We start from the raw sequence: 13,328 nt of genomic DNA, 5'->3' as shown, positions 1-13,328 counted from the left end.
ATTATAGCGTCGTAATTGTATCGACTGCTATTTCTAGTGAATATTAGTTGTACCACTAATCTATATATATATATTTATACTTCTACCTTTACGGTGCTTTATTCTACTAGAGAGTAATACATTTGTGTATTGCAATATTTTATAATACAGTTCTATGTTTAAGAGATGAGGAATTATGTACATTATTAACATTTGACGGATATTTGTCCTCTTCTTGTTTCAATGGATCCTCTAACGGCCGAGAGCATGCCCTGCCCTTTCCGCTACTCTTCTAGCTTTATATGAATCCACTGGTGTCATTATAGTCAAGCCAGGTGGTATTAGCTTTGAGTCTCTACATCTACACAGGAGAATTAGATGGTTTGAAAGACGAGCTAGTTTTTGAGGGACTTTCTCTATATGACTCCCCAACGATCTTCACTAGGGTGTTAGGGTCACGGTTAGTTTTAGGGTTTGGGTTAGAGAATTCCGTCCCTAATCCTAACCCTAACACCCTAGTCAAGATCGTGTGGGTGTTAATCTGAAAAATTACCAAAATATATATACTCTTTTACTCTTTTACTTGTTTCAGTCATTTGACTGCGGCCATGCTGAAGCACCACCTTTAGTCGAGTAAATCGACCCCAGGACTTATTCTTTGTAAGCTTAGTACTTATTCTATCGGTCTCTTTTGCCGAACCGCTAAGTTACGGGGACGTAAACACACCAGCATCGGTTGTCAAGCGATGTTGGGGGGACAAACACAGCTGCTGTAATCAACTCATTGAGTTTCTTGAGGACATTACCTGAATCACTGATGGCGGCTCCTGGGTGGATGTTATTTACCTGGACTTTGCTGAGGTTTTTAATTCTGTGCCACACAAAAGACTTATGGTGAAACTCTCTGCAATGGATGTAAGAGATGATCTCTATAACTGGTTGAAGTCCTTTATTATCGGTCGAAATGAGGTTGTCACAGTTCTAGGACAGCACTGTTCACCCTATGAGATGACATCTGGTGTACCACAGGGATCTGTTCTTGGCCCCCTTCTATTTGTTGCATGTATTAATGATACAGATGTCAACTTAAAGAATGCCATTGTGGTGAAATAGGCAGATGACTTCAAGCTGTACTTCGAAATAAAAAAGACGGATCCTGTACAGTATAGATCTTTATTGCAATCAGACTTGGACACAATACAGCAATGGATCATGGACTGGCAACAACTCAAGCTGGCTGTGGACAAATGTATACAAAGTTTTAGAGTTCTTTTAAAATTGGGTCTGTGGAGCTAACAAAAATGACCACATGGAGTGCTGCTTCTAAGCTAGTATGTGATAAAGGGTGGAGGCAAGGAGAAATAGTGTATAAGAATTGGATGGGATATGACAGCTCGGCCATCTCTCCCCAGTTCTTATATCAATCATTAAAATCCAGAAATACAACAACACGAGCGATAACGGTAACAACAGATCAATAATTTATTCTAGGTTGGTGTAGAGCCGTTTCGTTCCTGGGTGAACAGGCATGCCGCTAGAATACCAAGGAAGCTTCGACCACATGTCGGTATTGAGTTGAGAGGGCAATGGAAGATACGTGTTGTCACCACCGCTGCTAGATAGAGAAGAGGACGAACGCTATTGCTTTCTCTCCACCTGTTGCATTGTGCATGCGTGCCTGGGTACTTCCGCGCTGACGGCAAGTCCCTTGCACATGCGCAATGGCACTTCCCAAGATGGCGGCCACACGCGCCACTACATGGTGGTGTACATATGTATCTGATAAAGGCTGGTGGTGACAAGGTGAGATAACAGAACAACAACTGGAAGTGACAAAAATCAATGAGGTCAGTCATTGTCTAACAATAATCTTTGTCTCAATTGTTTTCCGACACAAATGGCACTGATTAATTTTGCCTCCGCATTCTTTACAAGTGGTATGGCCACACTGAAAGACCATGTTCCAATGCCGTTCCATACATATTGTACACGTAGATATAGATTCTGCATCAAACGGGGACCCATCTGAAAAGATAAAAAATGCACAAATGCCAGTATATTTAAGTAGAAGACTATGGATCAGTCAATGTATCAGGAAAGCATGACCAAGAAATAGTTTGTAAAAATGTTGAAGAAAGCAAAATCGTGATGGCACCTGTAAAGACATTTGAGCGAGATCGTTGCCAGTGCCCCTGGACTGGCTCCTGTGCAGGTGGCACGTAAAAGACACCATTTCGAGTGTGGCCGTTGCCAGTACTGCCTGACTGGCCTTCGTGCGGGTGGCACGTAAAAGCACCCACTACACTCTCTGAGTGGTTGGCGTTAGGAAGGGCATCCAGCTGTAGAAACTCTGCCAAATCAGATTGGAGTCTGGTGCAGCCATCTGGCTTGCCAGTCCTCAATCAAATCGTCCAGCCCATGCTAGCATGGAAAGTGGACGCTAAACGATGATGATGATGGAATCTGTTATTTATTGATATTTCAGTGAGTCACCATTTATCTTTCAGTACAATTCATTAGTCATGTGTATCTGAAAGCCTGACAAATCTTCTAATTGGATAACGACAATGTTTATTGGATGTAGTGATAAATACACTATCACAGAGAAAAGATTTCTGGAGCACTTTTTATTCATAAATCTGCCAGATTATGACAGACCTGGGTTCTACATAACAGCATGAAGTACTTTATTCTACACCATAAAGTAAATGAGACAAACATACAGATAATAAAATGATATTCTTACCAACTCCATATTTACCAGTTATACATAATAAACACTCTGGACATTTTTTAAGAGGAATTTTGGAGCAGCATTCCTCACAGATAACAGAATGTCCACAGGGACGGAATGTTATCGTAGGTTTATTTTCTTCACACCACATACACGGCAATCTGCGGAAAGAATATAAACATATCTTATCAATAATATTCACTTAAAACAAATATTATGTTGTGTGGGTGACACGTAAAAGCGCCCACTACACTCTCTGAGTGGTTGGCGTTAGGAAGGGCATCCAGCTATAGAAACTCTGCCAGATCAGATTGGAGCCTGGTGTTGCCATCCGGTTTCACCAGTCCTCAGTCAAATCATCCAACCCATGCCAGCATGGAAAGTGGACGTTAAATGATGATGATGATGATGATGATTCACCGTGGTTAGCCAGCATTAACAAAAGATAAGACTGAACACGGTATTCGCTAAGATTATATATCCTTCTAAACCATTTTCGGAAATATACATATACATACATACGTACACACATCATGTTGGTGTGTGTTTGTTTGAAGATTATTTTTTCTGAAACATTACATGATGATGGCTGATTCAGGCAGAGAAAAGACAGTAAAAGATGTTTAGTAGACAAATTCCACTTGTAAGTAACAATTTCAAAATGTGTTCATTCATTTCGTTATTTCGTCTCCGTCACTGGACACGAAACTCGACTTGCAAAGACCTGTTGGGGCAAGCGAAAGCAAAATCGTGATGGCACCTGTGCCCAGCGTCGCCTTTCTGGTACTTGTGCCCGTGGCATATGTAAGGACTTTCGAGCGAGATCGTTGCCAGTGCCTCTGGACTGGCTCTTGTGCAGGTGGCATGTAAAATACACCATTTCGAGCATGGCCGTTGCCAGTATCGCCTGACTGGCCCTCATGCGGGTGGCACGTAAAAGCACCCACTACACTCTCTGAGTGGTTGGCGTTAGGAAGGGCATCCAGCTGTAGAAACTCTGCCAAATCAGACTGGAGCCTGGTGTTGCCATCCGGTTTCACCAGTCCTCAGTCAAATCGTCCAACCCATGCCAGCATGGAAAGCGGACGTTAAACGATGATGATGATGATGCTGATGATTTTCTCATTGGTTACAGAACTTCAAAGTGGGAGATTAAGAGAGGTAGGAGGGGAAATGGTGATTCCCTAACAAACGTGTTCTCAGTTTATTGTTCTTTTTTATGTAGTCATGTGGTTTTTTGGGGTCAAGACACTAGTAACAGTATAATGTATTGTTAGAATTACAACTAAGCAAACACACAAACAATTATGTACAAAACAGAAAATTCACTGGTCCATCTCTTTGTCATGACCAGGTAACACTTACGGTGGTGGGAAAAACGTTTTCATTTTCTCCCTTAAGCCTGGATCTTCAATGAGATCCATTGGGGTCTGCTTTCTTTTGTTTTCATGGTAAAAGTTGGCCCCGTGGTAGGCCAAATACTCTGCAACTACACAGCCAGCAAGCTTGTTTTCTAGGCTCAGTTCAAGCTTTGTGCAGAACTACAAACGAGGAAATATATAAAAGGGTGATTGCAGTATTACACAAATATATACATTATAAGCAAAAATCATGGCATCAAATCAAATATAGGAAATATATAGGAAATATAAAGGAACAAAGTGGAGGCGCAATGGCCCAGTGGTTAGGGCAGCGGACTCGTGGTCTTAGGATTGCAGTTTCGATTCCCAGACCGGGCATTGTGGGTGTTTATTGAGCGAAAATACCTAAAGCTCCACGAGGCTCCGGCAGGAGATGGTGGCGAACCCTGCTGTACTCTTTCACCACAATTTTCTCTCACTCTTACTTCCTGTTTCTGTTGTACCTGTAATTCAAAGGGTCAGCCTGGTCACACTGTGTCACGCTGAATATCCCCGAGAACTACATTAAGGGTACACGTGTCTGTGGAGTACTCAGCCACTTGCACCTTAATTTCACGAGCAGCAGGCTGTTCCGTTGATCGGATCAACTGGAACCCTCGATGTCGTAAGCGACGGAGTGCCAACAAAGGAACAAACATCCCAATAATAAAACACAAAACACAACAAACCAACAAGAACTTATCTATACATGGGGCTCGATAAAGCCAACTGGCCATAGCAAGAGAAATATCTATGGGAGAGTATTGTACATATAAATATAACAACAACATGACAACAAACCATGTATGTTATATCAGAAGTATCTCATAATATATATGTAGGGTTATCAAGAAAGACTGGATTACTTAATGCTAAAAGTAGGGGTTTGATGGGTGTGAATTCAGACGTGACAAACTTTGTCTGTCTGTTTGTCTCTCTCACACATGCAAACAAATATTTACAAACAATTTTATAACTTACCTCGTCTAAAATGCCCAAGGCTTCACCCTCCGAATGAAACATCCCTTTCTTCACAGCAAGGTGCAGACAATTGTTGTCATCATTGTCGACAGCATTTATATCTGCGCCATGAGAAAGTAGCTTGTGGATCATTCCGAGGTGGCCCCCGGAGATGGCTTGGAGCAAGGGTGTCATTTTGTTACCGTTCTTGATATCCACTGCCACATCACTCTTTATAAGAGATAAAAAAATAAAGAATAGAGAATGAAAATTTACATAAAGATCAGGGTGGATATCAATGTAGGATTTACTGTCTTTTGCTGGGGACTTGATTAAACTGATCGTGTACATTTGATGTTTGTCAGTGAAGTGGACCTTCCATATGGTCCCTTAAATTGGGTTCAGTTTGATCTACCTTTATCCCTTACTCTAGTAAGTTTTAGGGGAGTTGAACAAGAGTGAACATATGATTAGAAGATCAAGTTTAATAAAGAAGAATTATAATTCTTAATGTATCACTTTTGATGTTGCTTTATTAATTAATAAGGGGTTCATAAAACAGCTGTGTTAATTAGTGTCCACACCCTTAACATTAATGCACAAACACATGGGCACACACATACACACATATGCACACACACACACTCACAAACACATTTTCCAATCCATGACAGCATGGAAAACTGACACTACATATAGATGCACACACACACACACACACACGTATGTATATATGTATGTATGTCGTAACATCATCATCATCGTCATTTAACGTCCGCTTTCCATGCTAGCATGGGTTGGATGATTTGACTGAGGACTGGTAAAACCAGATGGCTGCACCAGGCTCCAATCTGATCTGGCAGAGTTTCTACAGCTGGATGCCCTTCCTAACGCCAACCACTCCGAGAGTGTAGTGGGTGCTTTTACGTGCCACCGGCACGAGGGCCAGCCAGGCGGGTACTGGCAACGGCCACGCTCGAAATGGTGTATTTTATGTGCCACCTGCAAAAAAGCCAGTCCAACGTCACTGGCAATGACCTCGCTCAAAAAAACTGAAGGTGGAATTTGTAAAACTGTTTATTTTATTTGATGATCGTTTCGACTCATCCTGCAATTTTCCTTTATAGATAAGATGCTGAGCAACATATGTTGCATCCATCTTGCAGTCTGGGTTACATCAGAGGCATTCCTTTTCTAACTGAAGCTGGCTAATAATTACATGACTGCCCAAAACCAAGACCTTTAGCGAGACCCTGCTATATGTATGAATGAACCTGGTGTGACCCAGACTGTATTATCTTTTGTGGTGGTCTGCTGAACAACACTGTACCATGTTCCTTTACAGACCCAAGACAGGCCGTTTAAAGGATGGTGGATTACAGTTGATTAAACCTGCCCCTATTACTGGTACTTTGAGGATACTGATAATCGAACATAACAGTAAAATACTAGAGAGTGTATATAATATGTATATGTTAACTAACCTGGGACAACATCAATGCCACCACATCATAGTGTTGCCTGAAAGTTATAGAAAGAAGAAAGAAAAATATAGAAAGTGCGAAAATCATAGCGATTGAGATAATTAAAGATGTTTTTATTAGCCACAAGGGCGTGGCTGGGGGGGGGGGACATCACAAGGACGGCCCACAATTGGTGTGGAGGTTTATATTAAAGAAGATGAGGGAAAAGAAATGGGGGGAAAAAAAACGGTTGAATGTGATAAAAGTGGAGTGAGAGCAAGGGTGAGGATTTGAACCTGTAACAGTGAGGTGAGAGAAGATGGACTGGAGTAAAGGATGCAGTCAGGTAACAACAACAATAGTTTTGGCAATGTGTAACTAATGAAGTCAATTACAGTGTGAAAGAGAAGAGATAGACGATGACCCGATGGTGGGATTATAGCACGAACGATTCAGTAAAAATAAACATTATTGAAAACAGAAAACAGAAAAGAAACAGATTTGGATAGGCGCAGGAGTGGCTGTGTGGTAAGTAGCTTGCTTACCAACCACGTGGTTCCGGGTTCAGTCCCACTGCATGGCACCTTGAGCAAGTGTCTTCTACTGTAGCCTTGGGCCAACCAAGGCCTTGTGAGTGGATTTGGTAGACGAAAACTGAAAGAAGCCTGTCGTATATATATATATATATATATATATATATATATATGTGTGTGTGTGTGTGTGTGTGTGTGTGTGTGTATGTGTTTGTTCCCCCTAGCATTGCTTGACAACCGATGCTGGTGTGTTTATGTCCCCGCAACTTAGCAGTTCGGCAAAAAGAGACCGATAGAATAAGTACTAGGCTTTACAAAGAATAAGTCCTGGGGTCGATTTTCTTGACTAAAGGCGGTGCTCCAGCATGGCCGCAGTCAAAAAAGACTGAAACAAGTAAAAGAGTAAAAGAGTAATCCAGATCCAATGTTGACTTACTTTAGAACTGCCAGGTGTAGAGGCGTGTCACCACTATTGCTCACTATATTCAGATGAATGCCAGTCTGGTGCAGTAACAGCTGGACAATGACTGTGTGTCCACAGTGAGCGGCATGGTGGAGAGGCGAGTTACCATCATTGTCCGCCATACTGACATTGGTGTTAGGCAAGTGCAGTAGCAGTCGAACGATGTCCGTGTCCCCTTCATTGCAAACCACGTGTAGTGGAGTGGACCCGGTGTTATCCCTTATATTCACGTCAGGGTTACACTGCAGGAGATGGTGAGCGATGTCTATGTGTCCCTTCATACAGGCCAAATGCAGAGGGGTCCTACCATTGTTGTTTTGTTTATTGAACTGCAAAGAAAAAAAAAACAAAAAAGGAATATTAAAAATGGTTTTCTCCTAGAAGGGCTGCGGTGGGAGTACAGGAATTAGAAAGAGAAAGAATAATCAGGTGGAATGACGGGGTGCGGGGTGGGGATTAATCATGTCAAGTGTAATTTCTTCATACATATACACACACATACATACAGACCTACCTGTTTGTCTGTCTGTCTCTCTCTATCTATCTATCCGTCTCTCTATCCTTCTATCTATCTATCTATCTATCTATCTATCTATCAGTCTGTCTGTCTATCTATCTACCTACCTACCTTTCTATATAAATATACAGATACATATGTGTGTATATACATACCACATATCTACAGATTGTCAACTCAGTCATTTCTTGGTTTCCTCAAAATTCTCCTTAAAATGAACATTTTCTTTTAAAAATTAAATTCTGCAGCGCAGGAGTGGCTGTGTGGTAAGTAGCTTGCTTACCAACCACATGGTTCCGGGTTCAGTCCCACTGCGTGGCACCTTGGGCAAGTGTCTTCTACTATAGCCTCGGGTCGACCAAAGCCTTGTGAGTGGATTTGGTAGATGGAAATTGAAAGAAGCCCGTCCTATATATGTGTGTGTCTGTGTTTGTCTCCCCAACATCACTTGACAACCGATGCTGGTGTGTTTACGTCCCCGTAACTTAGCGGTTCGGCAAAAGAGATCCGATAGAATAAGTACTAGGCTTACAAAGAATAAGCTCTGGGGTCAATTTGCTCGACTATTAAGGCGGTGCTCCAGCATGGCCACAGTCAAATGAGTGAAACAAGTAAAAGAGAAAAGAGAAAGAGTGTATATATATATATATATATATATATATAAAACAAAAGTAAATGAGTATATGCATATATACGTACAGGTATGTGCATACCGACATCCACCTGTATGTATAGGTGCATATCTGGGTACAGGACATTGCAAACAAACGTAGACGAGAACACACGAGCCACATAGAGAACATTCTACTTCATCAGCTACCCACGTTTTAACACCGGCGTTTCGACGAGCTTCGGGCAGGACGCAACGTTAAAACGGCTCGTCCCATGGATTGCAGATTAAATCTGTATACGCAAATTAAATCTAGCCATGGAGGAATGTAGTGGCGGACAAAAAACAAGACAGGAAAACAAACAGAAGGCTTTACGGCCAGACGAGAAAAATTATGTGTGTATGAACGCGATGAGGCACGGAACCGAGAGAGACAAAGTGGTGGCGTGTGTTACTTGGCGAAAGCCAAGGAAGGAAAGGATTATTGACCGGAAGCATGTGACCATGCCGGTGTAAAGGGAAGAGAGAGAGTGGTAGAGGGAGAAAGAGAGGGAGGAAGTAGAAGAATGGTGAGCAACGAGAGGAAAAAAGAAAAAGAGGAAATACGAGGGGGAAAAAAGAGATACGTAGTAGTAACAGAGGAAGTACAAGAGGGGTAAGGCGAGATATATATATATATATATATATGTGTGTGTATGTATGTATATATATGTGTGTATGTATGTATATATATGTGTATATAAACACTGACTTACCTTTTTTACTTTTGTCTTTAATATGACTTTTACCATGTCTTCTCTGTTCTTCTCCACGGCACAATGGAGAGGAGTGTTACCAAGGTGGTCCTGGCCGTTGATATTGGCACCCTTCGAGATCATTATGGCCACCACACCACTCTGATGGCTGAAAACAAAAAAAAAAAATATATATATAGGCACAGGAGTGGCTGTGTGGTAAGTAGCTTGCTGACCAACCACATGGTTCCGGGTTCAGTCCCACTGCGTGGCACCTTGGGCAAGTGTCTTCTACTATAGCCTTGGGTCGACCAAAGCCTTGTGAGTGGATTTGGTAGATGGAAACTGAAAGAAGCCCGTCGTATATATGTATATATATGTGTGTTTGTGTGTCTGTGTTTGTCCCCCTAACGTCGCTTGACAACCGATGCTGGTGTGTTTACGTTCCCTTAGTAACTTAGCGGTTCGGCAAAAGAGACCGATAGAATAAGTACTAGGCTTCCAAAGAATTTGTCCTGGGGTCGATTTGCTCGACTAAAAGGCGGTGCTCCAGCATGGCCGCAGTCAAATGACTGAAACAAGTAGAAGAGTAAAAGAGTATATATAAACATCACATAATAATTACATTAAATGCACATGCAGATTCAATATGCAAAAATCAAACTTACAAAAATGTTTGGGCATGGCTGTGTGGTTAGGAAGCTTGCTTCCCAGCTACATGGTTTCGGGTTCAGTCCCACCGCGTGGCACCTTGGGGGAGTGTCTTCTGCTATAGCCCCGGGCTGACCGAAGCCTTGTGATTGGATTTGGTGGGTGGAAGTTACTGTCGTGTGTGTATATGTCTGTGTATGTGCTTGTGCCTCTCTCTGAAAGAGAAAGAGAGGGGGATATATATATATATATTTATATATATATATATATATATATATATACGTATATCAGATCAATGTACATACATGTGTGTGAGTGTGTGTTTGTATACATGTGTTTATATATCTATCTATATATATATATATATATATATCATTTCGTTCAACGTTCGCTTTCCATGCTAGCATGGGTTGGACGATTTGACTGAGGTCTGGTGAAACCAGATGGCGACACTAGGCTCCAATCTGATATATATATATATATATATATATATATATATACATACACACACACACACACATATATATATATATATACATATATGCGAGCCATGTACAGAGATGCTGCCAGTAAGGTGAGGGTTGGAAATGAGTACAGCAATGAATTCCGGGTAGAGGTAGGGGTCCACCAAGGTTCCGTCCTCAGCCCCCTCTTATTTACCATAGTCCTCCAGGCAATCACAGAGGAGTTCAAGACAGGTTGCCCCTGGGAGCTCCTCTATGCTGATGACCTTGCCCTAATTGCGGAGTCACTATCAGAACTAGAGGAGAAGTTTCAGGTGTGGAAGCAAGGTCTAGAATTGAAGGGCCTTAGAGTCAACCTAGCTAAAACCAAAATCCTAATGAGTAGGAAGGTAGATAAAACACAAACCCCTTCAGGTAGATGGCCCTGCTCAGTATGTAGAAAAGGAGTAGGTAGTAACTCTATAAGATGTACCCGGTGCAAGCTATGGACACATAAGAGGTGCAGCAACATCAAAGGCAGGTTAACTAGCAAGTTAGTTTTTGTTTGTGGCAGATGTTCAGGTGCAATAAAGACTGCAAACAAACAGGAAACAACTTCTATCTCATTCCAGGGTGAAAAACTAGAGGTAGTCGATAGCTTCCGCTATCTGGGCGACCAAGTTAGTAGTGGGGGTGGGTGCGCTGAAAGTGTAGCTGCTAGAATAAGAATAGCCTGGGCAAAGTTTAGAGAGCTCTTACCCCTGCTGGCGACAAAGGGACTCTCACTCAGAGTAAAAGGCAGACTGTATGACGCATGCGTACGAACAACCATGCTACATGGCAGTGAAACATGGGCTGTAACTGCTGAGGACATACGTAAGCTCGCAAGGAATGAAGCCAGTATGCTCCGTTGGATGTGTAATGTCAATGTGAATACCCATCAGAGTGTAAGTATCTTGAGAGAAAAGCTGAACATTAGAAGCATCAGTTGTGGCGTGCAAGAGAGACGATTGCGCTGGTATGGACATGTGGTGAGAATGGAGGAGGATAGCTGCGTGAAAAAGTGCCACACCCTAACAGTTGAGGGAACCCGTGGAAGAGATAGGCCCAGGAAGACCTGGGCTGAGGTGGTGAGGCAAGACCTTCGTACATTGGGCCTCACCGAGGCGATGACTACTGACCGAGACGTTTGGAAATGTGCTGTGCATGAGAAGACCCGGCAAGCCAAGTAAGATCGTTGCCAGTGCCCCTGGACTGGTTCTTGTGCGGGTGGCACATGAGATGCACCATTTTGAGCGTGGCCGTTGCCAGTACCGCCTGACTGGCTCCTGTAGGATTTTCGAGCGAGATCGTTGCCAGTGCCCCTGGACTGGCTTGTGCGGGTGGCACATAAAAGACACCATTTCGAGCGTGGCCGTTTTCGTGCGGGTGACACGTAAAAGCACCCACTACACTCTCTGAGTGGTTGGCGTTAGGAAGGGCATCCAGCTGTAGAAACTCTGCCAAATCAGACTGGAGCCTGGTGTTGCCATCCGGTTTCACCAGTCCTCAGTCAAATCGTCCAACCCATGCTAGCATGGAAAGCGGACGTTAAACGATGATGATGATGATGATATATATATATATATATATATATATATATATATATATATATACATACATATATGTATGTATATTCTTTATTCTTTTATGTGTTTTATCACAAAGGCTGTGGCCATACTGGGGCACCGCCTGTCCTCTTGTGTCTCTTGCTGTGATGTAGTTTCATCTGGAACACTGGACAGCTGAAGGCCAAGTTGTTTCTTGAAAATATCTCACCATACATCATGTGTTTATGTGTATGTGTGTGTGTATTAATTCTTGAATGTATAATGTATGTGTATATACTTGAATCTAGACATGTATAAAATTGGCAAACAAACCGATTGCGGACTCTCAAACAGTAATCTGTTTTGACAACAAATCTCCAAAAAGGTTTAATGGTTCAACAATGAAGAGGATCCCTGGAGAAAATGAGGCAGAAGATGTTGTTGGTTATTATTATCGTTTTATCATCGTGTAACACTGGCACTGCTATGGCATCTTTGGACGTTTAAGATGTCTGGAATTGGAAGAAATTTAGAAACAAAACAGGAGTAGCTGTGTGGTAAGTAGCTTGCTTACCAACCACATGGTTCCGGGTTCAGTCCCATTGCGTGGCACCTTGGCAAGTGTCTTCACCTATAGCCTCGGGCCGACCAAAGCCTTGTGAGTGGATTTGGTAGACAGAAACTGAAAGAAGCCCGTCGTATATATGTATGTGTGTATATATATGTGTGTGTTTGTGTGTCTGTGTTTGTCCCCCCAACATCGCTTGACAATCGATGCTGGTGTGTTTAGGTCCCCGTAACCGGTTTGGCAAAAAGAGAGACCGATAGAATAAGTACTAGGCTTACAAAGAATAACTCCTGGGGTCGGTTTGTTTGACTAAAGGCGGTGCTCCAGCATGGCCACAGTCAAATGACTGAAACAAGTAAAAGAATAAAAGAGAGAGATCTGAAGATTTGATTTATTTAATTCTTAACTTACGCAAACAATGCATAATGGGAGGCAGTTTTACCGTCTCTGTCCCTCATGTCTAAATCAGCTCCGGACTTTATCAAGAAATTTATCAAATCTGTGTTGCCCAGTCGACAGGCAACCATCAGATATGTGAGACCCCATGAATTGGTTTTGTTGATCTGAAATGAAGAAAGGGAAGGCACGTGAAATATATTAAAGGAAAAGGGAGAAAGAAAGAGCGGGGAAGAGAAAAGAGTTTAAAAATGAGCAGCAAAGACAAACGGACGCATGCACACTAAC

The 13,328-nt window shown here is 42.3% G+C and overlaps 1 protein-coding gene across 7 annotated transcripts in view; it reads right to left on the bottom strand.

The window, feature by feature from the left end:
* LOC106878618 (uncharacterized) overlaps positions 1 to 13,328 on the bottom strand; it is a 31,994-nt gene that overhangs the window by 12,304 nt on the left and 6,362 nt on the right. For 4 of the 7 annotated variants that reach the window (XM_089346042.1, XM_089346045.1, XM_089346043.1 and 1 more), the window contains 8 exons: positions 13,056 to 13,207; positions 9,415 to 9,562; positions 7,506 to 7,861; positions 6,558 to 6,594; positions 5,095 to 5,304; positions 4,079 to 4,254; positions 2,726 to 2,874; positions 1,136 to 2,004 (listed from right to left, as the gene is read on the bottom strand). In XM_089346042.1, the coding sequence (XP_089202168.1) occupies positions 1,832 to 2,004; positions 2,726 to 2,874; positions 4,079 to 4,254; positions 5,095 to 5,304; positions 6,558 to 6,594; positions 7,506 to 7,861; positions 9,415 to 9,562; positions 13,056 to 13,207 (1,401 nt within the window). In that variant the 3' untranslated portion in view covers positions 1,136 to 1,831. The other 3 variants (XM_089346047.1, XM_089346046.1, XM_089346048.1) reach the window with 3 other exon arrangements.

Source organism: Octopus bimaculoides, chromosome 30 (genome assembly GCF_046866305.1).
Source record: "Octopus bimaculoides isolate indiv1 chromosome 30, ASM4686630v1, whole genome shotgun sequence".
NCBI lineage: Eukaryota > Metazoa > Mollusca > Cephalopoda > Octopoda > Octopodidae > Octopus > Octopus bimaculoides.
The sequence above is the reverse complement of the archived record's forward strand: the minus strand, read 5'-3'. Positions and strand labels throughout refer to the sequence as shown.